Raw genomic sequence first — 25,609 nt, 5'->3', positions numbered from 1 at the left:
AGGGAAGAAGATGGCAAAAGAGGGTACCCTGGTGATGGCGGGGGGCTGAGCGGGGGGTGCCCCACGGAGGAGCAGAGATGGGCGTCTCCCAAGGATGGCGCTTGGGATGCGTTTTCTTCTCCTTATCCCGTAGCGTAAGCGCCGTGTGGCGGGGCCCGCTCTGCCGGCCGAGCGCCGAAGGCTCAGCCGCTGCCGGCATGGGCAGCTGTGCCGCATCCTCCTCCGGCTGGAGGTGGAAAGCGGCTCCCTAATTAGCACCTTTGTTGCTAAGTGAACGTAAGCGGCCGTGCGCGGCGAGCTTCCCGCTAGCGATACGTTGGTGCCGCCCGCAAATACAGTTGGTGGGGGCTGATAAGGATCGCTGACCTAGAGCGAGCGATGGGGACTTTCTTCCTGCCAGCATTAAAAGCAAACCACGTTGCATTGTGTTTGTACGGCCGGGCTGGGGGCGTCTCCTGGGTCGGACGTGCCCAGCCGCCGGTCGTCAGCACCGCGGCTTCTCACGGGGACGTGCCACGAGTGGGGTTTGCCCCCTCGGCGCGCTCGTGGGTGAGCGTTTTCAGTCCCCGGTGTCAAACGCGCTCTGCAGGACCCAGTCTCTTCGGGCTTTGGTGCGGGGTAATGATTTGCCACGCGACCAAAACGATGGCGCCCGCGTGTGCAAGCGGGATTTCTTGTGCAAAGTCGTGCCGCGCCAGGCACGTGCTTTGCCGTGAGCCGCCGCGGGACGGGACGGGACGCGACGCTCCTCGTGGCGCTGCTCCTGCGCGTGCTGCGCGCCGTCTCCTTTTGCTGCCGGTGCCGTTCCGGGGGATTTCGGTTCTCCCTCGTTGGGCGTAACGTGCGGCAAAGCGCGTCTTTGTACGGGCTCCTTTGTGCTGCGACGGCCCGTGCGGAAACCACGTTTTCCGCATAAGTAAGCGAAGGGCGAGAGAAATGACAGCGGCGACAACGCGAGAGCCCAGGCAGAGGCGAGCAGACAAAGAGCCGCCGGACGCGGCGAGGCGTCCCCCAGCCCAGGCGAGTCCCGGGTCAGCTGCAGCTCCAAGCATGGCCCTCGTCCCCCCTACACCATGATGTCCCTGGTCCCCGTGACGCCCCGCATCCCCCCGTGATGCCCCCACGATGCCCAGCATCCCCCCTGTGATGCTCAAGTCCCCCCATGGTGCTGAGCCTTCATCCCGCCGTGATGCTGTGGACCCCCTCCCAGTGCCCCAGTCCCGGGGGGGCTCAGCAGGGGACCACGCCGCAGGCGGGTGGGCGCTGGCTGGTGCCGGGGGACCGCGGCCGGGCTGTGAAAGGGCGCTGGGTTTGCTCCATCGGGGCATCGTGCCGGGCTGCAGCGGTGATGGCAGAGGCTGCTGCAGGATGTCGTGTGTGCTCAGACGCTTTCCCTCCTTTTTTCCAGCTCATTTACGGTTCGGGGCCGGGCGCGTGTCGGACGTGGGGGTTTTTTCCTTCTTTACATGCATTGGCTTAGTTCTTGCTTCTGTCTGCAGCCTCTCGTTTTCCCGTGGTAGGGGGTTTTGTCGCCGTTATTAACTAATGAGCTGATTCTTTTGCCGTTTTTAAATAACTGTATTTTTCCTTCAATGCGAGAAAAGGAAAACGTCTTTTCTTAATAGCACAGCTCTCAAAAGTCATTGAAGGCATGAATTTGCCATTCTTGTGCACAAATGTGCGGATTACCACACTTTGTATTACCAGGACTTGAACTGCTGAATCATGGAAGCAGGGGAATAGGAAATGTTTGCATACACGATGTTGGGAAAAAAGGGCTATTTTTAAAGGCGCTGTAGCGGGCTGCGTTGCTTTTCCCCCCTCTCGCTACGACGTCGTGTGGAGTCTGTGGCGCGGGACGCGTCTTGGTTCCCGGCGCCGGCCTCGAATGCACGGCAGCGGTGCCTCCTGGGACCGTGGCTCTGCTGCCTCACGCGCCCCCGGGTCTCCCCGGCCGTCCCCGACGCGCAGCCTCGGCAAAGCGCCGATTTCCCGTGCGCGCCGGTCGTCCTCTGGATGCCATCGCTCTCGCCCGTCGCGACGAGGGTCGCTGCTGAGGCAGCTCTTCCGCTCCGGTCCGCGGTGCTTGTATTTTCAATTACCTTTGGTCACCTCTTGTACGGCGCCTGCCCTGCGCTGGCGGGGTGAGACATGAGTTAGCTGCAAGTGTCACCGTGTTAAAAGAAATAACCGTATCATCTTTGGAGGGACGGTAACGATGGATGTTAATGCCAGCCTCCCGCCGGTTTAGAAACGGCGTCTCTCCTCTCTCCCTCCCCCAGAATGAATAAACCATGAGCTTTGCCGGTCCTGGTTGTTCAGCCCGACTAACGGCTCAGCTCTCGCCTGTCGAGACGCCGCGGCCGCTCGTGCTCTGGGTACCGGCCCCTCTCTGGGTCCGGGGGCTTTTTCCACTGGGCTCTGTAAGAGCGACAGCCCGCGGCGGCGCTCGTTAAACAAGACCCGCTTCGGATTGCCGAATCCCTTTGGTTGTTCCCGCATCATCTTCCGCCACATCCTGGCTCCGCGTCCCGGGGTCAGGTTTTATTATTTTATAGGTGCCGTAACGTTCGGACCGTGTCGTGCGGCGGTGGCCGGCGTGGTCTCCCCGCCATCCTCCTCCTCCTCCTCCTCGGGGTGCTCTTCAGCAGCAAACAGAGAGCTGTTGGGTGGCCGGAGCACGCGGCGGGGCTCGTGGCCCCCGGTCGCGTTTCAGAGCCGGAACGGCCTGCGTTTAGGCGCGTGTTTTGGAAAATACGTAATATTTGGGCGAAGGAGTAATGGTTTTGCCACACTCGGTGTAACGTGGCCGATCACGTTCCCCCGTGCGTGTCGACCTGTGCCTTTTCGTTAGTGAATAACGCCAGGGAAATCAGGGTAAAAAGCAACACGCCTGCCTGCGCGTAAAGATCTCGGTTGTCCCCGGTGCTGCTGCTCTCTCAGCCTTGCTCTCGGACGACTGGGCAGCCTTTAAAAGGTCTGCAGAGAGCCAAAGCGCCAGCAAGCTGGATGCCAACCCGGCTGCTGTTATTTCCAGAGCAGCTCTGAGCCGATCACCAGAAGTACGTGCTAGGGAGCGGGAACGGTGCAGAGAACAATTTTCACCCAACAGATTATTGTTCTTGCAAAAGCAGATTTGAAATCTATTTAATTTTTCAGCGTCCCATACGCCTTTAAACGTTTCGAGTGTGTTCTCACTGATGGGTTACCTTTTCTTTCCCCTTGGGCTATAATTAGTGTCCTTTACACAGAATTGCCTTAGAATTGGATTTGAAGAAGATAAGAATCAAATTACCAGTATTTATCTTGTAAATTCCAAAAGATCTACCGAGAGGCACCCGTACGCGGAGGGTTTTTAAAATGTTGCGCTCTGAAAACGCAAAAACCTCCCGAGAGGTGCCAGGCTTCCCTCGAGCGGCGTCGCAGCTGCGAAACGCCCTGGCGCCCGGAGGTGCCGGGAGGGAGAGGACGGCTCCGCGGGTGAAGCAGGCGCGGAGACGGATGTCTTTCCGTCACCTGATGGACGGTGACTTGTGCGTGCCGGTCGGAGCAGACGCGGCGCAGGCGGCGATGGTTTGGCCGCTGCGGTGCCTCGGGGAGGGCGATTGCCGCCCGGTTTTGCTCTCGGGCTGCCGGGGGCGGCGGTGGGGCGAGCGTCCCCGGTGGGCTTTGCCGGGCTGAGGGAGGGAAGCGGGTGCGGGAGAGCAGGGTTATCTCGGGCTGAGCAGGTATAAAGCAGGCTGATTTCCATCTCCGTGGCTGGCCGCAGGTAGGCTGGAGGAGAAGACCCTTCCAAATGCAGCCGCTCCCCCGTCTTTTCCAGGCTCCCGCCCGGCTCCCCTCCCCGCTCTGCCGGGCGGCGCTCGGATGACAAGGCAAGTCGAGCACCAGAAATGGATGGAGGTAATTTTGGTGGGCTCTGTTTTGACAGAAATTAAGCATCTGAATTTAAATTAAGGAGACGGAGAGCCCGGGCAGCTGAGACTATATTTTCATAGCGTAAACAGTTGCAGAAGAAGATTAATAGCATCTGTGTAAACACGCCGGCGCAGCGGCGAGGGGTTGGGGTTTTTCGGTGGTTTTTTTTTTTTTTTTTTTTCTTTTTAATAGTTGGAAAACACTAAGGCCGGCTAGAGGCAAGAGACGCCGTCCCTCCCCTCCTGCTCGCCTGCAGCACGGCGCGCACCTTCAACCTCCCCGTCCATCCCGCGGTAAATATTTCAGCCGCCCTCGGCCCCCCGCTCTCCCTTCTCGCAGTAAATTACATATTAAAGTAGCCTGGTAACTGAGCACCGGTTGCTGCGCGATAAGCTCCGGGAAATCGATATGTTTGCCATGTGCCTGCTTGTTTATGACACCTGCCTGCAGAGCAGTTGAGCAATGCTCCGCGTGCCCGGGCTGCGCTCTGCAGGCTCGCCTCCTCCCGAAACCCGGCCGGCTCTTGCAGGAGAGGGTGCAACAGCACCTACTGATTTTATTTGATTTCATTTTATGGGGTTTTTTTTTTTGCTCCCCCAAGCGCGCGTGTGCGCGGCGGCGCCGCCCGAAGCCGCCCGGCAGCGTCCCCTCGCAGGGGCTAAAATAACGCGAGCGATGATGTTTGATGATACGGAGCACGGGGAGGCTGGCAGGCAGGATGAGAGATCGGGTCGCGTCTTCATCCATCTTCGGGGCTTCTCCCGGGCCCCCCTGCGGGTTTCTGCTCCGCTTCCATTTGTCACCTCCCCGGAGCAGGTACGGGAGCGGAGCCCCGGGGGTTTAAATACTCATTTTGTGCGCCCGGGAAGGAAGGCGGCTGCCTAAGCGCGCGATGCTTTTATGGGAGGGGGTCGGTGCCTCCGGAGCGCTGTGCCATGCGAGCCGGCGGTGCTGGACCGCCTGCCCGGGTGGTCGCCAGCGCGATGCCGAGGACCCGTCGGTCGCATCCCGGTGCGCAGGGGATGCCCCGGCCCCGCGGCGGAGGCTCCCGCACTGCGAGCGGCGAACCCCGGTTCAGCTTATGGACTGGGACTTAGCCCCGAGCTGAGAAAACTCTTCCCCTTGACTTCAGAGCCCAGATGCTCCAAAGGTTGGGGTGCTTTGCCTGCGCCGGGGGCGGGCGCCTGCCCGCGTCCCCCCCGCCGCGCCGGCGGGGCTTTGGGATGGGATGGGAGCGTACGTTTTGGTTTTTTCTTAAATCTCAAGTCGGCAAGCTGCGGTAATTGACCTTCTGACCCAGATATGAAGTTGGGGAGGTAAAAGACAGGGCTTGCAAGATTTTTGTAAAACTGTTGACCTCTCGCAAGATTAACTCGGAGATAATAGTAATTATAAACAGATTACGGCGGGTCCGATCGATAGCGAACTTTACCTCCTGCCTAAAACTGAAGGTCGGCGTTTTGCTGCAGCAGAGATAACTGCTGCGGCTTTTCACACCATCGCGAGCCGGCGAACGTCCCTGTCCCTAGGAAGTCCGTGAACCGAGCGCGCGGGGTTTCCGTGGGCGCTTCGGGAGGGGGAAGAGGGGCCCGCGGGACGGCTCGGCGCGCGGCCCGAGCGCGGGGTGTTGCGATGCTGAATCCCGTGGGTGAAGTTCGGCGCGGTGCCAGCTGCCTCCCCGGGCGCTGTACCGGCGCGCCGGCTCCCTCGAGACGCTCGGGCCGGGAGGAGCGAGCGCAGAGGGGGTAGCGCCCCGCTCCAAAAAGGCGCTTTCTCTTCGCCTAGCTTTTAATTGCTTGCTTTCACTTTTTATGTATAAAAGATTGTCCATTTAATTAACTCGAGAATGCAATTTCAAAAACGCTAATGCTTTACACATGACGGCTCTTAAAATAAAAGTGGCGTTCCAGGATTGCGCCGTGCTTCCTTCGTCTCTGCGTTAGCCTCTTGGGGGTTCTTTTGGAGAGAAACGATCCCCCCCCCCCCCCCGGCAGCCCCCGATTCTCAAGTAGGAGTCGAAAAGTTTTGGGGCGTTTGGTCCTGGGCTTTTACCTCGTTAGCATTTTGGGGCTGGCGGGAGCCCTCCCTTCGCAAAGTCGGCGATTCCACCCGTGTCCTTGCCTTTCCCGGGATCTCACCTGTTAAAATCTCCAGCCAACGGCACCGTGAGCCGTAGCATCTTCTCTCCGGCAGCCAGAGCGAGCGGGTCGGCGTCGCTCACCGCCCAGGGACAGCCCGGTACGTGGCCGCGGGTGCGGGCCGGGGTCTGCCCTGGGCGCTCGGGGACGCCGCGCTGCTCGGCGAGCAGGGCTGGAGGGACGGGGCTTTGCTTTTCTGCAGTGCCGGCGAGCGGGTCTCATTTCTGCAAGCATTCCTCAGACCCACGCTAGCCTTGGGTTTCTCTTTTTTGACCTTTTTTTTGTTTTTTTTTTTCCTTTTTTTAATGGAGCTGCTTGATAACAGACACGCTGCTGGGTGCAGAGCGCAGCCTCGCCGCGTCCCCTCGCTTAAAACACCCCTTAGGGCCTTTCAAGGTTTGTTAGGTTTTACCAGGCGTCTTTAATCTGTGCCAAACGGATGGGGCCGGGGGACACACACGACACACCAAAGGCTGGCGAAATGGGACGGCGGCGCGGTCGGTCTTATGCGAAACCTGCCTGCCCTTGCCGGTGCGAAAGCCCTGGGGTACCCTCGGCCGGGAGCCCTGCCCCGGCACGCAGCCAGCCCGTTAGCGCTGACGAGCCCCCCCCGAGCCGAGTCCTCTGGACTTCTCTTGCTAGCAAAGGGGGTTTTGCGGCCGGCTCCGGGGAGAAACCCCGTTTTTCCCTCCCCTCTGCGTTAACGCCTGCCTTCCCCTCGGGCTGGAAACCTGGTGGGAACTTTGAGGCGAGCCCCTGGGTTTGTTGTTAAAAACCTGCACGCACGCCACCCCCCACCCCCCCACCCCTTTTTTTTTTTTTTTGTAGCTTAGAAACCTCTCTTTGTGGCAGAAGGCTGGGAGGGTTTGAATGCCACATACAGGCGTAGGAGGCTGACTGAGACCATACGGCTTTATCATTCATTAATTCCTGTGCTCATTCATCCCCCTATTTAAACTTCTCTGTAAAGACGGGAGCTACAGATGGTCTTTTGGTACCCGCTTTAGCCTGCAGACCTCGGCCCCGACAAAGGGGTACAGAGGGAGCAGCAGAGTGTACAAAATATTTCCAACCATTAGAAATCGAGGTCGCATTCACCGGCGGCTCCTGTTTTGAAAGCGAATTTGTGCGAGAGCGTCGTAACCCGCCGAACGGGGCACTGCCAAGAGTCGGGCTTAACTTGAGGGGCAAGCGTGAGCCGCCGTTCCGCTAGCCCTCCTTGCGCTTCAGAAACCGGAGGAGCGGCGGCGTTTCTTTAGCTGCGTCCTTGCCTTTGCGTTGCGTAATGTAAAACCCCGCTCCCTCCACCGACGGACCAGCTCCCTATCCGAGGAAGGGAAACGAAGGTCGCTTTTTTCGCCTGCGTTCTTTTGGTGCCCGTTGCCGTTTTCCTTCGAGAATTTGTTACGGTTCGGGCACCCCCCGGGCGCAGCGCCGCATCCCGGCGCGTGCTTGGCAGGGATGCTGCAGTTCGGGCGTCCCGTGGTACCTCGGGCTGGCCGGCGATTCTTCTCCTTGCGTTTTGCTTGCGCCGCGGCCGCCGCGTTCCCAGCGTGTCTAGGTGTTGCGTTTCACGTGTGGCTGCGGTGACGTGCCGAGCCGGGGACCTGCTGGGGGTGCGGTGCTCGGAGTAACGCTTGGCAGCTCCTCTGCCCGAATCGCCGTGGGTGATTCGAGTCCCGTGGGAGCAGGGGATGCGCAGGGCTCGCGCCGTCCCCTGTGCTCGCCCCGAGGTTTGCCGGGGGACGTGGGGATGCCGGTTGTGCCGTGATGCACCCCGTGCGCAGGGGCAACCCCCCCGGGTGCTGGGTGGCCCGAGGGCAGCCCCCTGCCCACCTGGATGGTCTGCACGGCTTGTGCCCCGGCTGCGGCGAGGAATGCGTCCCCTCGGGATGGGATACGGCCGGGAAACCCAGCCGACGTAAACATCCTCCTCCCGCCCAGCAAAAGGGGGCTTCGGCCGCGGCTGCCCAGCCGGCACGCTGGATTAAAAGGCTTTGATGCCCGCTAATGCGGCAAAGGTAGGAAGACCCCGGGAAGCCTCCCCGAGTCCTGGCATCCCGGGGGATTTTGGGGGATTGCAGTCGCGCCCCTTGGCAGAGGAGGAATTGCCGGTGTCACCGGCGATTGGGGAGCTGCTGGGGGGGGGCAAACGCGGGACACGTCCTTCGTAAAAAGCCCCCGTGGCTGCTGCCGAGGGGGTTCGAGACCCGACCCCGCGCGCAGCGTCTGCTGGGTGCGCTTGGTCCTTTCCACGGGTAAGTCAGGACCAAAAAAGTTTTCTCGTGGAGAAACCGAATTCTGCGATCTTGTTTTTACACATGCTGTGCTTAAATATTAGCGCCAATTGAGCAAATTGCCTTTTAACTGCTTTTATTTGCTTTCATTAACGGTATAATTTAAAAGCTCCCAAATTTGCATGGAACCTGTTGTGCACGTTGGGGGGGAGGGCGGGGGGAGGCTGCAGATAAGTTAATTAATCGTGAGCAAGCCTCCTCGGGGAGGTCCCGAAGCGCCAGGACGGTTCGGCAACGCCCGGGCTCCTCGGTTCGGGACGCCGCGTACTTTTGGCCGGGGCCCGGGGGGGAAGCGGAGCGTGCCGTCAGGGCTGGCGTCCCGCTCGTAACTTGGCTCGCCCGGAAGGTATTTATTTATTTTTTCAAGCAAAACATGTTGTAGGCTGAGCAAAGCTAATTGCGGAGAGCTGAAGGCAGCGCTCTTCCTCTTAACGTGCCAGCGCTTAAACTGATGCAGAAAGTTTAAAAAAAAAAAAAGGGAGAAAGTTGCCAGTCTCGTGCCCCCCACATCCCCGGCCCCTGGGGCACGGCGCTGCCCGCAGCCTGCCCGCAGCCAGCGACATCTGCCCGCATTGTTCTTCCCCGAGATGACGAGTTTCCAGCGTGACTTCAGCCAGCGGCCCGCTCGCTCCCCTCCGGGCGGAGGTTTGTGCCGTTTCGGGAGCGAAGCCAGCTCGGACGCCGCGAACGCGATGCAGGCGGCCCCCCGTGCCGACAGCTCCGCCGGGACTCGGGCTGCGTGAGCTCTTTGGACGCCTCCCGCTTCCATAGCCCTCCTTCCCAAAAAATGTGTTTTCCGTAGGAGGGTTTCGCTGTCGGACAGACAGCGATAACCTCGGTCCGAGCCCTGGCTCCCTCCTCCATCCCAGCCGTCCGCACGGACGCTGCCCTGCTCCGACCGTGCTCTGTTCTCCCCCACGCCGCTTGCACCTCCACTGTTTTTAGCGGTAGCAAGTCGTGCCTCTGAGTTGCTGATCATAAGCGTTTTGTGTCTCCACCTTGGGAACTTGGGTGGAAAACCGGGCGGTTTGCGCAAAACAGCCTGGGTGAAAGCACTTGTCTTTCTCCGGGACGGCTGTCCCCGCGTTCCTGGAGATCCTGGTCTTTGCCGTCGTCGGAGCATCCCAGGAGGGCGCGTGGCATTTTCAAGAGGAGGGAAGGGGTGGGGAGAAGAACACCCGTTTCTGCGTGGCACTTCTGGTTTTGGAATATGGTTCTCGCTTGTGCACTGCCCGGGGATGCAGCGGGTACCTTGGGGCTTTGGGTTGCTGGTTGCACCCGGCGCCCAGGCTCCCGCTCCAGCCCAGTAACCCCAGCCCACGCAAACCAAAAATCAGCCAGGCGCATCGGTGCCATCGCACTCACCGGCAGCCTTGCATCGCCGGCAGTAGCGCCCGTACCCCATTCTGACCCTCCGCAGGAGCCCTGCGGCGATGCTCCCCGGCCGGGTGCCGGTTATCGATGCCGATACCAGGCGAAAACCCAGCCGTGCCAGGGCTTGGCAAGCCCAGCTCGCCGTCCCCGGGCTGCAGCACCTCCGAGTCGCTCCTCTCGCTGCCACCTCCTTGCCCTGGGCGCTTTGGGCTCTCACCAAAGCCCAGCGCCGTTTGGATGCGTTAATTTACTGGCTTGACAAGGTGCATAATGTTCATCTCCCGGCTTCTAATTGGAAATAATTAGTTCTTTGTCAGCCCCGGGAACTCCCGAGGAGGTGGCGCGGAGCCGGGCGAAGGCGGGCGACGCTGGCGGAGGGCAGGAGGAGACCAGCCTGCGGCCGGGAGAAGTCTTTCTTGGGGGATCCTTGCGGCATGCGGTGTTTTCAGCCTGTCTGAGGGCATCTCTGCCGAAGAAGGGCTGCGTAACAGCCGAGTATTACGGTTTCATTAATCAAAGACACTTCCACTGCCCCTTTACAGCAACACAACTGCTGCGGCTGTCCCTCGCTGACAGCTCCCTAATTCATCTTCCCCGGGAAAGGAGGGGGGGGACCTGCTGCTGCTGCTGCTGCTGCTGCTGCTCGCGCCGCGGAAGCTGCAGCCGTCGCCGGTTTGCGGTGCCATGGCCGCATGCGTTTGCAAGGCTCGGCCCCGGCGCCTGGCAGGGTTTTACGTGGAGGCAAGCGTTATCCCTCGGCGCTCCCGCACAACGCCCTGAGAAGCAGCGTAGGGTCTGCTTGTTTGCAGGAGGAGATTTTGGCAGTTGCCAGCCTTCGTCGCGAGGCAGGGAGGGCGGGAAGCGGAAACCTGTATTTATGGCGTGCGTGAATACGTACTTGAATGGGGGGGGCTTTGGGTAGCTCTCGCTGTGGCGCTGGCAGGCCCCGGCCGGTCCCCTTGCGTCCTTCCCAGACTTTTCAAGCACAAGCTGGCGAGGGGAACGCTTTGGGAGGCTCTCCGGGAGTCGGCGAGCCAAGGGCAGATGGTTTGCGTGGCAGCAAAGGCGAGACCCCCGGCCGGGCTCACGCGCGTGCCGCTGCGGAGGGGAACGCTTGGGGTTCTTCCCATCCCCTGACCCGGAGGGGCACCTCTGCCGGCACCCAGAATATGGGCGTGAAACCTGGTTGCGCGCCCGACCGGGTCGCGTCCCGGGAGCCCGCAGCCCTGCAGCAGGAGGGCTCCGCGACGGCACGCGGAGCCGGGTGGCGGCAGGTCGGAATTGGGCATCCGGAATTCTAGCCGCAAAAAACGCAGTATTTTGGAGCCGCTAATAATGAGAAAGCGTTTTCATCAAAGCGTTTGATGCGTCTGCGTGCTGACATCTGGAGAGCGGAGATAGATATTTTCCTTAAGACTGTATTTCCAAGCCATGAGCTCTTCCCTGGCTGTTAATTAATCCTTTGTAGTTTAGCGACTGATGAAATCATGACTCTATGAAATTTTAATCCTTGCGCTGTACAGGCACAACTGACATTATCAGAGGACCCCAGGTGTGTGCTTGAAATTAGTTTGTTGAATCTCTTGCATATTTGATTACCTTATAAAACTCCTCGGGATCTGGGCCGCTTGTTGGAACGACAGCGGCTGCCTGTCATTTGTGCCCGTCCCTGGCTGCAGTTCCCAGCCGGGCTGGCGCGGAGGGAGGGGAGCCGCGGGCAGAGAACAGGGGTGCCCCGGGGGAAGCGGGCATCGGCAGCATCTCCGCAACGAGGCGAGGGGTGGCAGGCACGCGTCTCCCTGACGGGACACGGCAGCCGAGCTTCTGCCGTGGATTTCTGCCATCCGGCATGAGGGACCCGGCGGAGCTGGCGGGGGTGGAAATACGCGCGCCCTCCAAGGAGCGGACGCGGAGGGGGGAGAAACGGGGCTGGGAGAAGAGGATGCCGCGCAAAACTCGCTGGGAAAATGAAACTGAGCGCGGCGCCGACGTGGCGTCATCGGAGAGGGACGCGGGGGTGTCCGCTCCTGCCCCGCTGCCCAGTGGAGGCTGTTCCTGCTCCCCGAGGATGAGCTCAGCGCCGGGAAGCGGCTCCCGGGCTCATCCCAGTTCTTCCCTGCGGCAGCCCTGTGGGTACCACCCTGTTTCTGACGCGTGTCCGGCCTCGTCCCTGCGGTCGGGTCATCGAAGAGAGTGGAGATCAAAAAAAAAAAACCCAAACCTCCCCCTACCCTAAAATTCTCTCCTTTATTTAAGTTGGTCTTTGCTCCAGCATCCCGTTAGCATCTCCACTCTCCCGTCTCCCCACTTTTGGCTCCCTGGGGACTTTTGCTGTCTCCTCGGGCCTCCGGGAGCTGCAGGCTCCCTCTTCCCCGGGGAGCACCAGGACGATGCTGCCTGGACCATCCCAGGCCCCTTCCCGGCACCTCCTGGAAAGCATCCGATGTGCCGTGCCGAACGCTTGCCCGTGTCCTAACCGTCCCTTACGGTTAGGAGGAACGAGCGGCCGAGGCCGGCGCTTCGCCCTTTGTGGACCGCACCGGTGCTGCAGCGGCCCACGTGCTGCTAGGGAAACCAGATGATGAAAGTATTTTTAAACTTGGAATGCGTGAACCGCTTATTATTTCTGAATTAGGAATCAAAACATCCGCATGATCACGCCGCTGCCGCGGCAGATGTGCCCGGCGCTAAGGTCACTTTGCTTTTTTTGGTCGAAATTTCGTGTTATGTGGAAGGTGAAGTTTCCCCCGGCGCTCCGCCTGATGCCTCTGACGCCCCTGTCACGTTGGCTCGGCGTACCCGGCGTGATGCTGGCCGCAGCCCCGCAGGCTCAGCGCCGCCCAGGGGGGCGAGCGCCCTTCCCTTCGTCTTCGGCATGTCGGTGTCGCCCAAAGAACGGCGGCAAGGATTTTGGACAGCCGAATTAGGGCCGGTTGCTCTAAGCTGGGGGCTGCGCGCGGCACGAGGCGTTAACCCCTCGGTGCCTGCGGTCCTTGGTGGAATGTTCTGCGTCGGTGTGGAGCGGTGGCGCAGCGGAGGTGCGGGGGCCCGTTCCCTGGGCCGACAGGAGCCGCTGCCACCCGGTACCGTGGACCTTCGGTACAGGCGGCACGGTGCCGCGGCTGCGTTCCAGATCCCCTTCTGAAAGCCGAGGCGGGCAGATCCGTCCGGGCCTGGAGCTGGGGCAGCGTCTGTGCCCACGTGGTCCGGCTGCGACGGACAGGAGATGTTTCCCACCTCCGGCTGCGCCATCTCGGATACATCCGGCGGCGTCCCATCCGGCACGAGCCCGTGGGCCCCCATGCTTGGGCGGGCCGAGGTGCACAAAGGGGAAGCGCCGGTGGGGGTGAAGCTCCGTCCTGGGAAATCCTGTTCGATAAGAATGAATATTGAACCACGGATCTGAAACCCGGGGCATTGGAATAAATTTAAAAAAAAAAAAAAAAAATAAAAAAACCCTTTATGCTGCCCTGTTTGCTGTGGCCAGTTCGTCTTTTCCCAGTGGAAACGCGCGCTGCTCCGTGTGAGGGCTCTTCGGAGCAGCCGGCGGGAGATGCTGCCCGTGCGTGCTCTGCCCGGGCAGATGGTAAATTTGGGGAGTCGCCGCCCTTTCGCAGCCTTTGTTTGCCTTTTTGTTTGTGGGCAGGGTCTAAAAAGAGACTTGCGTCGTGCTTTTGGTGTTTGGTGCTTGGTTTTTGTGTAAGGTGAGGCGAAACAGGGAGGGATCCTTTCCTCAGCTTTTTTTGCAAAGGGGAAGCGCTGGCATCGTGCTGCGATGATGTCACGCCACAGCATCTGGTTTAACCTCATAAATTAGCTCATGGTAAATATAAATATTGTACGGACAGAGAGTTTTAGTGCTCTCTATTGATAGTTATCCCCTCCGCCCCCCCCCCCTTTTTTTTTTTTAAACTTCAGAAATAGTAGAATCTTTATTTCCAGCTCCTGTAAGATTTATTTAAATTTTTTTAGCAGCAGTGGTGGTTTGAGGGTGGTTTTGTTTTGTGTTTTGGTTTGTTTTTTTTTTTTCCCCCTTCTTAATTTATTAAACCGAAAGGAAGGTCTCAGCTCCCTTCCCCCTTCCCCGTGCCCTTAATAGCTCTCCCTGCTATTTTAATCCGCCGAGCCGGGAGAGGAGGGCAGAGCGGTGACTGTGCAGGAGCCGAGCCTCCCCAGCAGCACGTCCCGCGGCCGGCTCGAGCAGCCCGATGTCACCGAGCGTCATAAATCACCGCGTCGGGGCCGGGGGGGGAGGAAGATCACCCTCTCGGCCGCGCGGATGTAAAACTCTTATCGGAGGATGCGTAACGTGGTTTTTGCAGGCGGCTTGCTGCCCGCTGACCTTGGCTTTCCGCGAGATCCCCGCTGCAAATGAGACGTGGCCCCGCCGCCTGTGTCTCGATAAAATAGATGAGGGGATGAATTGATTTTCATATCGATTTCCCCGGGCGAAGGAGGCGCGGGTGGGAAGTGGGCGGCAGGGAGGGTTTTTCGGGAACCGTTTAACCCGGTCGTGCTGGGGGTGCGAAGCCACGCTGGTCCCGGTTCACCTTCCCCGTTGCTCAGTGTTGTGCGTGCCGCGGCGGGGACGTACCGGCCACCGGCCGGCCCTCCGACGAGGCACCGCGGTTACAGCCCGGTATAAATAAAATCGGAAGGCTCCTATAAAACTCTGTTATTGCTGCGGCACAAAGTTAGAACCGCTCGGGGTTTCTGCTCCCTGCCTCTTCGCGCGCGGCAATGAATATTTTATGGGAAAGGAAATACTTAGCGTCTGAATCTTTTTATAGCGCTGCTGCTGCTGCTGCTCCCCCCGCGGGCGGTAACCTGCCCCCCTCGCACGCGCGCCTGCCGCAGCCCCCTCGCCCGCCGCAGCTCCGCGCTCGCCGGGCTGAGCCCCTGCAGCGGCGTCCTCCCGGCTCCGCATCCCTGGGAAATGCGATGGGATGGGACGGGATGGGATGGGACGGGACGGGATGGGACGGGGGTCTCGACGGGACGGGGGTCTCGACCTGTTGCGCAGGCATCAGGAGGCGCGAGCGGAAAGCGCTGCAGAATTCACGAGGGCGGGTTTCCGTCCACGCCTTTCGCTTTCGAGTCGGCGCGGGGCTCTCGGCGTTGCGCTCGCGCGTCTTTTAGTCGGGCTGAAGTCTTGACGTGTCAGGACTCTGCGATTTTGCTTTTCGTCGTGCCAGCCTCCCGAATTCCCCCCCGTTTGAGCCGGCTGCCGAAACAGGGGTGGGGAGGGATGCGGGCAGTGACGAGCGAAGCTCCGAAGCCCCTTGGCGCTGGCCTCCCAAGGCCGGGCTGCCTTGCAGCGGCGCTCTGCTCCGGGCTGTGCCTCGGGTTCCACCGCTTCAACAGGTATCGAGCAAAAGTCTGCCGCGCCAGGGCCTTTCCTTGGCAATAAAGGGGGTATTTTTGCCTTTCCCTGGTAGCCGGTCGCCCTGCCAAGCTGCGCCCCAGCCCGGAGATGACAAAGTGCCCTTTAGTTAATTGCAGAACGGATCGCCTGGAGTTAAAAGTTCTGATTTATATGACTATGGCTCTAACTGCTCAATAACACGGGCCCGTAATCTACTTTCATTTCAAACAGAAGGGTGATTTATGGGGCAGCATGCCGCTTTAGCTCAGAAATGAGGTGTTCAACATATGCTCTGTTGACATAAATTCGGAATTTATCGCTCCTGTCAAAACTGCCTGTTGGACAAAGGTGCGCATTAAGGCAATAAATGGCTCGGAATAGTTTTCTGTCAAATTTCCTAACCATTGTATTCACTCTGTTTGAGGGGAAAAATATACACTTAAAAGTAATCAAACGGCCAAAAGCCATGCGTCTTGTTTGGCGCGGAGGGGAGGGGAGGGGGTCTCCTCCCCGCTTCCCAAAAGGGGCGGCGGGAAGGGGCCAGGCGACGAGAGCTCCTCAATAAAAATAGCAGGAGGCGTTTTTACGCAGGTTTTCAGGCGGGCGGAGCAGGAGTTTGCTTGCGGTGGCGGTGGGCCGCTTCCGGCGGTCTTTAGGTACCAGGGCCGCGCCGGTACCCACGCCCCCGGGATGCTCCGCCGAGCTCCCGCATCCCCTGGGATGCTCCGCCGAGCCCCCGCGTCCCCCCGGGAGCGGGCAGCAGCGTTTGCCACCGATCCCGGCCTTTTCACACAAAGCACCCCGTGGGGAAAACTCATAATTTTTACACCGCCCGGTCTCGCTGGAGTCGCCGTCCCTTTGAAGTGCTTTTTGCGGGGCATTTACAGGCCTTTTTAATTACCGGCAGCTTGCGAGGGGCCAGCCTCCCGCCCGGCTTTTGTTTGCCGGCGCTGGGTGGGGAGGGGGTATCACCCCACGGTCGGTTTATATCCCGCCGGGAGAGCCCTTTGCCAAAGCCCCGCGCCGGGGCTCGCCCGGGAAGGTCGGTCCCGGTCCCGGGACGCCCTGCCGCAAAGCATCCTCGCCGCCCTGGGCAAGCCTCCGCGCCGGAGCAAACTCCGGCAACATCTCGCAACCCGGAGGCTTCGGCTGGCTTCGTGTTTCCGTGCGCCTCGAACGTTGCGTCGAGCAGGAATTACGGAGGAGAACCGCCTTTTTACAAAAAAAGGCGTTTTTCCCGATTGCCGCTGCTCTCCGTCCCACAGGCGTCTTCCCGGCCGATTTGCTCGTAGGGACCTCGCAGGAGAAAGGGAGTACATGGAGCGTAATGTCGGCATCAGATTGGAATAAGAAAGCGTAGTTCATCTTTTTGCCCTCGAGTTTGGGCAGCATTGCCGAGCGGTGATGTATTTTAACGCCCTTAACTTCCCCCCCCCCCTCCCGCTTTCTGGAGGCACTACTTGAGAAGCACATATTGATCTTTCCCCTCAGATCTTAACAGCCCGAGCAGCCGTAATACCTTGCTTACATCTGCCAGGTTTTTGTGCAGTTTTGCAACATCTCCTTAATCCGGCGAGCAGAAATAGAACGTTTCAATCATATTTTGCTACCGGGAAACCGAGCAGATAAAGCGCTTTAAGACCTTGTTGAAAGGGACCGCGCGAGATGGCGAGCGATAAGATCCGTCCTATAAGCAGGCGCCGAATGGAAAACTTTTGTCGCCGCTGGAATTTGTTGATAGAGATATTGCAAATAAATTACTCGGCCAGCACCCCGGCGCGTTAAGACGACGAGGAGGTTACGCGGCTAGGGGAACCGGCAGCCGCCCGAGTCGGGTGGCAGGCGCGGATTTCCGGGGAGCCCCGGCACCGGCGCGATCAGCGGGCTCCTTGCTCCCGTATTTTTCCCTCTCCTTGCCGGGGAGGAGGCGTTAGCCATGCGCCCTTTTCTCGGGCCGCAGTCGGCATCGGGTGCTGCCGCCCCTCTCTCGCCCATTACAGGGGTGAGGATAAGCGGCTGCAGCCGGGAAGGTGGTCTCGAGTTGGCCCGGGTTGCCCTGGCTTTCGGGGGTCCGAGCTGGGAGCAAGGTTGGGTTCGCTGTTATTTCTGTCGGCTTGGGCGACGGGCAGAGAACGGAAACTCGTGTCCTGTTGTTGCTGCTCTGTTTCTGGCGGCTCGCTTTGAAAAAAGCCAAACCTCCAAGTTTTGCTCGAACTCGTTAACCGATTACGCTTTAATTCACTGAAAAGGCGTTCTAGCCTCAAAGAGGCGAGCGCCGCGGCGTTGGCACGGGGGCCGCTGCGCTTCCCCCTAACAAAGCGGTTTAAAACCCGGCGTTAAGCGCAGGAGCGAGCTCAGCCCGAGCCGGGGAAGTGTGACAGGCACGTCCCTAATTAAAAATGCAAAATGAGAAGGTTGTCACTTACTTAGCTGACTTGTTGGCAGGAGCAGTCTGTCAGGAGGCTGGTGTTTTGTTTATTTTTGCAAGGCGGATAAACCCTTTGGATTGTAAACCTTCTTGGCCTGAATTCGTGCATGACTCTTAATCCTCCGCTATGACACAGTGAATTCAGGACAAGCCTGATTAATAATTGCATTATACAGCAGTTGAGAGTTGAAACCGGCGCCTGCTCTTTCCCTCCCCGCTCCCTCTCTGCTCCGCAGCGTTCGCTCGGCGCAGAACGTCACGGGGTCTCCTCCTGCGGTCCCGCGCTTCCAGCCTCGCCGTGCGGCATCCCTGCGAAGCGGGGTCGCGGGGCGGGATGCGGGGCCGGCTGCGTCGCACGTTGGCGAGGGAGTCGGACCCCGTGCGCCGCGGGGGGCAGGGGAAGGCTCGGGGCTCTCTGCGGCTGCAAGGGACGGTCCTGCTAGGGCTCGGTGCAGCAACAGCTTCGCGCCGGTAAAACTTGCACCGGGGCGGGCATAAAGGTCGCGCAAGGCTAAACCTCCCGTGCGGGGAAGGCGAGCGGTGCTGGCAGCCCTGCGCGGCCGGGGCTTGAGCCCTCCCGCGGGAGCGGCGGAGCGAGGGCTCAGCATCCCGGCCTGGACAAGACCGTTTCTGTTTGGTCTTTGGCAGCAAGGCCATCAAAACACGCTCGTCTTGTTGCAGGGCGGCGATAAACGGCGGATGGGAGCGGAGGTCGGCACGCGGCGATTTGCCGCCTTGCTCCTCAAACGCGTACAGATTCTTCTCTGTTTACAGCGTCCCCGTTTTGAAACTCTGCGCGTGCTCCGGTCGCGAGCCCTCCCCGGCCATCGGTACGAAGGGCTCGCGTTAACCGAGGCGCGGCTCGCCGGCAGCAGCCCAGCGCGCTGGGCTGGAAGCGTTTGGGGCGCGGGGGCTTTTTATCAACGCTGCTGTCGAGCGCAGAGCCGGGTTGCTTTGCGAAAGCGTCCGTTCGTCGCCGGCTGACACGGTGAAATAAAGCAACGAGCACCCGTTCCAGGCGTTTCGGGTGCTGCGTGATGTTCCCCCCCCCCCGCGCGCTCGGAGGAGCTGTGGCTGTTTGGAGGAGCGAGGCTCGGGATGCTGGCCTGCAGCGTGCCGGGCAGGCGGCCCGGGGCTGGGCGACGGCGGAGGGGGGGGGAACGGGTTTGGGAGGGGATGCCCGTGGGTGGCAGTGACAGCTCATGGAGCAAGACGGAGGTCGGTCGCTCGACGTGGACGCTGCTCCTGCCCGGGTCCGCGCAAACGCCGTCTGTTAAAGGTTATTTCCCGTGATAGAGGGCTCCAGCCTGCCCTGCTGGGTCGTTTGCTGCCCGAAGACGGCGGAGCGTCGACGTCTTCGCGGCAAAGAGAGGGAAAGAACGTGGGGGTCCGGCCGTTGCGGCCAAGCGACGCGATGTTGTTGCCGCCCGCGGTGGCAGAGGTGGGGGAGATGCTGTGGCAGGTACCCGAGCCCCAGCCCGGCTCCCCGGGGCGCTGGGGGGTGCTCGGCCCCGTGGCGCGACGCAGCCGGGAGGTTGTGCAACGCCGCCCGGGCGTAGCTGAGCTTGTGCCTCGTGGTGCCAGGAAATGGTGAGTGGCATGTTTCCTGTTTGCTAGCTGGTGGTTAGGTTTTTTTTGCTTGTGATGTGTGTCAGGCTGAATTTGGATGGAAATTGGGATTCAGTTAGAAGTGCATACAAACAACCTCTTAAATTTTTTTTTTTTTTTTTTTTTTTTGGAGTACAGTACCTTTTTCAAAAGCGCTCAGTGCGTAGGGAAGGAGTTTGCCAACACGCATTTTTGCGTTAAGTCCAGATTTCAGATTTATCAGGTTTATTAAAAGACTCCAGCTACGGTAATGATGGCAAACGTTAAGCGGGAGAAGGCCATCTCATCGGTCCCGGGGAGTCACGCAGGACCTCCCGTCCGTGCCCTTCCTACAGGGCTTCCCAGACCAGAACCGATTTCGGGCGGCGCGTAGGTTGCGTGAAATACCGGGAAGGTTCTCGGCGTTGGTTTGGATGGCCTTCCCCCCCCCGCGCACGTGGGAGGACTAACCCCTCTCTGTTCTCCCCTAGGAAGCTGCACAGCGGAATGAAGACTTACGGATGCGAGCTGTGCGGGAAGCGGTTCCTGGACAGCTTGCGGCTGCGAATGCACTTACTGGCTCACTCAGGTGGGTTGGAAGGGGGATGCTCGGGGGGGATGCTCGGGGCGGGGGGGATGCTCTCCGTGCCCACCCGGAGATGCTGCGGCCGCCCGGCTCGCGCGTCTCGTCTAGAGGAGATGCGTGCGGAGCTGGCTGTGCCCTTCCCGGGACAGCGCTTTGCAAACTTGTTCTCTAGTGCCCAGTAATTTGATTTACTTAAATTTTCTTTTTTGGAGTTTGTTTTCAGTTCCTTAATTGGGGAAATATTTTCCAGGCTAAGCAGCTCGGAATAACAAACTCTACGTACCATGCGGGCTGCTTGTTGTTGTCCAGCCCCGCTCGTAGCGTGAGCATCGCCCCCGCCTCGGCTCCTGCGCGCGTCCCGGCACCGCGTCCCTCGCAGTTTCGTTAGCAAAACTGCTGCGGAATTAGGCGTTCTCTGCCTAATGAATCTAACTAGCAGGTTCACGCGATGCAGGCCCTTTAATTAAATAGATAGGGACGGGCTGGAACACTGCGCTGGTGGGAAGACCTGTGCTCTGCAAGTCGATGTAGGCTGATGTTGCTCTTGGGCGTGCAGGCCCTTGTACAGCTGGGGTTTAATGTAAAAAAAAAAACCAAAATGCAGACAGCCCCCGGACCCCCTTGCTCGAACGGAGGTGGGAGTCCTCGTCCCGCTCGTTGGAGGGCAAATCACTCCGGGTGGTGGGTCCCATGGCCAAAGCCGTGCTTGCAGGTAGCTTTGCAAGGAAGCTGTATTATACTTTATGGGGTTTTTTTAATCTAATTTTTCCCCCTCTCCTATTTTCACATATTTCTTTTTTCCCCACTGCCCCTTGTCCGCGCCGAGGGGCACGGGGCAGAGACGTACCTTGCCCGTCCCCGAGGGACCGGTGCGGGGGCTGCCTTCCCCACGCTCCTCCTGGCCGGGCGGCGGGTGCTGCTTTTCGGGGTGCTGGAGCTGGCCCCGACCCCATCCCCGACCCCATTGCTTGTCTGGACAGGCACCAGCTCCTCAGGGAGCCGGCCGGCAGCGGCGGGTTGCTGGGGCTGGTCCCCGGGATGCTGCTGCGTGTGTGTTGTGTCGTGTGTGTCATCCCCCCCCCCCGCCGCCAACACTGGGGTGCAGGATGCTGGTGTCCCCCCCTCTCCCAGTGCTGGGGTGCGGGATGCTGGTCCTGTCCCCGTTCCCCCGCCTCCGCCCTCCGGCGCTGGCGCGCGCGGCTCGTGTTTGTTATGGTCGCTTTGGCTCGCGGCCCGTCCCTGGCGAGCGGCCAGCTTTGTGGGTACAGTATGTACAGTGAACGCCGAGCCAAGCTTGTCATCGCGCAGGATTAATTATTATTTTTTTTCTTTTTTTTTTTTTTTTTTAAATTCCGGCGGGGGGGGGGAGGGCGGGGAGAGCTCTGCCCTACGCTCGCAAACAGCCGCCGCGAATTCCAGCGCTGTTATTTATTAAAGCGGGAGACCTTTGCACCTCTCTCCTCGCCTCCCCCCCCCCCTCGCCCCGCACTCCTCCGCCAAGCCCGGGGATGCAGCGAGGTTGCGCCGGAGCAGCGGCGCGAGGGCTGGTTTTCGGCGCGGCGGCTTGCCCCCTCCGCACCCGTGGGCGATGGGTTTAACGGGGAGCTCGCCCCGTGGGAGAGCGTCGCGGTGGGGATGGCTTGTGCCCCCCGGCTCCCGGCGGCCCTCGATGCCAAAGGCAGCAAAGGCTGGGTTTAAGGGAGGTTGGCGTCTCAGACTCTCCCCCATCTAAGCGTTTGTGGGCGATACCGGGTGGTAAAGGTGCATTTAAATTCAGGAACGAATTGGGGACCGGCCCTAGGTGGGGGGGTCGCGGTGCCCCCGCGACCCGGCGGGCGCTCAGCGGCGTTATCGCAGCAGCCTTGCAGGTGCAAGGTAAATACTCGGCCAAATGTTTGCGCTCCAATATAAAGCGTAAACGTAAAGCCTTTAATGCTGCGCAAAGCCTTTCCCTACGTGCTGCCCGGCGCCGCCCGCTCCCGGCTGCAGGCGCGCTCTCAAAAACCTGTAAGGATGATGTTCCCTCTCCCCGGAAAAACGAACTGCCGGGGGAAGCGAGGCGGGAAACCCGGCTCGTCGGGTGCTATGGTGGAGAAGCGCCATCGATTTGACCCGGGGAGGCTGGTCCCAGCGCCGCCGCTCGCTTCGCGGGCGTCCTGGCCGCAGCTGATGCTCGGCAGGCGTGCTTGTTCGCATCCTGGGATGCCGGTTACTAAATCACCTGCTTTGAGCTGGGTTTATTCCCCAGGAGAAGGGAGGAAAGCAGATTTCTGCCTTCCCCACGCCGCCCCCCAGCTTGCTTTGCCTCTCCATCCGGCAGAAACGTCTGCCGCGGAGATGGCAGCCGTGGCCCTTCTCTGCTCCGGGCTGCGAACGGGGGCAAGCGCCGAGAGCGCGCAGGGATGCTCGTGGGCAGCGCGCAGGGATGCTCGTGGGCAGCATGCAGGCAGCGCGCCCACAGCCCCTTGCCCTGCTGCCCAGCGGCTTCCCTCCCCACCCAAATATGCTCGATTCGTCCTGTGTCATCGGGGGGGGGTGGAAAGCACCCAGGTCCCGTTGGGTGATGGGGATGGGCTGCGCTCCGGGAGCAGGATCCAGCGTGGGCGCGGGGATGGTGCCTCGGGCAGGAGGGAAGGGCGCATCCCCTCCCTCGCCTCCCCCCTGCCCGTTTTCAGGGGAAGGGGGCTCATCCCACCGCCACCCGCCCCTCTAACGAGCATCGCCCCTTCTCCCCCAGCGCGTTCGGCGTTATCTCCGGCGGGCGCCGGGAGGTGATGTACCGGAGGCGGGGGCGACGGCGGCTCTGGCCCCCTTTGCCCCCGGCCGGTACCCGCGGCGGCTCCCCGGGGACGCCTCGGTGCTGTGTGTGTGTGTCCCCCCCCCTGCGCCGCCCGCCGCCGCCCCGGCTGGCCGGCGTCCCGCGCTCGGTCCCGGGTGATGTCAGCGGCCTGCCGGCAGGTCTGGATGTTCTGCCAGCGTTCCCGCGTTTATGATCATCCGCAGATGTGCATCCAAGAACACACTGTACCCACAGCAGAAATTAATGCAGGCTTGACTGCCGGCCAAGCCGCGCACACGGGGGAGAGGAAGAAAGAAAACAAAAACTGTTTAATGCTGTTTATAAATTATACACTGGCTGATGAAAAATACATTTCTCTCGCCCCCCGCCCCCCCCCCCCGCTCCCTCCCCATCCTCTCTGCCTCGAGAGCCTGAGCTGAGACCAGAAGAATATGGTTTGCTTTTTAGCTCCTGTTTTGGCTGGGTTCCTGGACCCGGCCGCTGGGTCAGAGCCAGCTGCTTTCTTCCCCCCCCTTGCCCCCCCCCAGCCCTTACCTGCTGAAATACATTTATTTTTCACCCACCGCCGCCTCTCCCCGCTTCGGCCGCCCCGTGTTACTGAAGGTGGGGTGCGGAGCGAGGGGCCGGGACCCCTCGTGCCGCGGCGCTCCCCGTACCGAGCCCATCCCGCGTGCGCCCCGGTTATTACCGCTGGACGTACGTGCCCATCGCCGCCCACCCACCCGCTCTCCCCGGCTTTCTGCTGGAGGGGGGAAACTTCCCAAACTTCCCCCGAGGTTGCGGTGCTGGGGACTCCCTCTCCCGGGCGGGGGGGGGGGTAAATGGGGCGAGACCCCCCCCCCATCCCTCCCCATCCCTCCCCGCACGCTCACCAGCCATTTATGCGGCTTTTGTGGGATTTTTTTTTTTTGTTTTTTTTCTGTTGTGTTGTTTTTTTTTTTTTTTTTAATACCGCTAATGTTTATCATTTGCCCAACAGGCTTGACAGATTTTGTTTCCTGTCGAGCGGCGCGGCTGCGAAGCCCCCCCCGGTTGCCAAGGAGCCGCCTCCCCGCACCGTCACGGGCTGATTTGGTATTCCGCGCGGCGCCCCGCCGCATTTCTGTATGCAAGACAAAGTGTTTTGATGGAGGACGATTGCAGGAGTGTCTGGAGGCTGTTTGGAGTTTTATGGGCTGTGCAGTACGCTCCGTGCTCGCTCGCCGCGCGGGGCTGCCGGGGCTTTGGATGGGGGGGGTGTCGGTTTGGTTATTTCCCCCCCCCCCCCCGCCGAGAGGAGGCTGCCGGAGAGAGCAGCACTCGTGGGGCGGAGGAAAAGGGGGAATTATGTAAGAACCTGCCTTTTTCTTTTTTTGCTCCTTGAGCTAAAAATCTGGATTATTTTTTTTGTGGTGTGTGTGTCCCCCCAAATCCATTTTTTTAATATGAAAACACCCCCCGCTGCACCCGCCGCCATGCGGCGTGGGAGTCGGTGGCGCCGGCTGGCGACGGTTGGGCGACGATGTTGCCGGTGGCTCCCCACCGCCACCCCCGTGCTCCATCGCGTCCAGGTGCTTTCCCAAGCCGCATCCGCGAGATGCTGCCGGAGCATCCTTCCCGCCACAGCCGCCCGCGGTCCAGGCGTGCATGGGTGATGCTCGCGTGGCGCTCGGCCGGGAGAACGGCCGAAACCCGCCTGGGTGTCCCCCTGCTCCCCAGTGCCTGTTCCCCGTCTCCGAGACGGGGAGGAAGGCCCGGGGGGTGCCGGCGAGGCGGCGGGCACCGGCTGGGCTCGTCCTATCTGCCGGCTTAGGCTGGCGTCCGCGCTCGGCTCAGGCGTCCCTCCTTACCTTCTAAGGCCTGCGCCTCGCTTTTTTTTTCTTCCTTATATTCAATTATTGCCTTTTGATGGCACTTTGGGGAGAAAGGAGGCGAAGCCGTTTGCCTCTCTCAATCCAAGCCTGCTCTGCGGCTCCGTCTTTTTTTGGCCCTTCTTGGGTCTCTCCGATATGGTTGGTTTTTTTTTTTCCCCTAGCGCGGAGATTTTCACGACTGTCTCTTCCACTTGGGTGAAACAGGGGAGAAGGGAAATGATAACAATAATAACAGCAATAATAAAAATCCAAAAGCAGCTTGATGTGGGTAAAAGAAGAAAACAAGAGAATGGGGTAGAGAACAGGCTAAATTTAAAATTGTAATTGGCTGACTTCCACAGGCTTGCGGGTGTTTTAATGACTCATAATAACTTCATTTAAAACCAGCTGAGCAGAAAATAGATTGGAGAGGAGCCTCAGGCCATTATGGATTTGTTTTTTTTTTTTGACAAGCTCTGTTTTCGGCAGCCAGGAAGGCACTCGCGGAGGGCTCGGCTGCTTCGCTCTCCCCGAGTTGGTGGTCTGCCCGACAGAGATTGTATAGAAACTGGGGCCGGCTCTTTTTTTCTTTCTTTTTTTTTCCCCTTCCTTTTTTTTTTTTCCTTTTTTTTTTTTTTTTTTGCGCTGATTAAAAATAGATGCCTTGAGGTATTATTTTAGCATCGCTGTGGTTTGGTGCTTTTTTTTTTTTCCTTTGCACTTTTGATGTGGTAAATGGAACATAAATAAAATTGTTTTTGAAATTACTGAATTAATTAGGTAGTAAAGCGACGACAGTGCATAAATTTACTTGGCAATTTTTTTTTTTAATCCATATTTCCCCACCACCACCTTCTCGCCAGTTACAGCCTGTTAATAATACATAATCCCGAATTTTTATTAATCCCCCGTGCTGGGGGAGGGAGGGGAAGAGATGGCGCATCGTACCGGCGGGGCCGTCGCGCCGAAACCGCGGTGGGGAAGGGCCGGGGCGTTGCTGCCGCCAGCCCGTCCTCCCCCACCGCCCTCCTCCCCGCGCGGCCGCGGGAAATCACCGATTTCCCCTTTTTTTTCCCCCGGGCGAGCGGCCGAGGGGCTGCAGCCCCGCGGTTCAGGGCAGGGCAGCAGCGCAGGCAGGCGAAGGAGCGGCCCTCGTAGCCAGTTTGGGGCGTTTTTACGACTTCCTACCATCCCAAGTGCCTGGAGACACCGGAGAGCCTATTTCTCGTCTCCAATAAAGTAATTAAAGTGAGCAGGCGTTATGAGGTACTGTTGGGATGATAG

At 59.9% G+C, this 25,609-nt stretch overlaps 1 protein-coding gene across 3 annotated transcripts in view; it reads left to right on the top strand.

Moving 5' to 3' along the window:
* ZBTB16 (zinc finger and BTB domain containing 16) overlaps positions 1-25,609 on the top strand; it is a 79,956-nt gene that overhangs the window by 29,976 nt on the left and 24,371 nt on the right. For all 3 annotated transcript variants that reach the window (XM_050910993.1, XM_050910995.1, XM_050910994.1), the window contains exon 3: positions 19,599-19,696. In XM_050910993.1, coding sequence (XP_050766950.1) covers positions 19,599-19,696 — 98 coding nt within the window. The remainder of the gene's footprint in view (positions 1-19,598; positions 19,697-25,609) is intronic.

The sequence above is a fragment of the Gymnogyps californianus genome, chromosome 25, assembly GCF_018139145.2.
Source record: "Gymnogyps californianus isolate 813 chromosome 25, ASM1813914v2, whole genome shotgun sequence".
Taxonomy (NCBI): Eukaryota; Metazoa; Chordata; class Aves; order Accipitriformes; family Cathartidae; genus Gymnogyps; species Gymnogyps californianus.
This window is presented reverse-complemented; position numbering and strand designations above follow the sequence as displayed.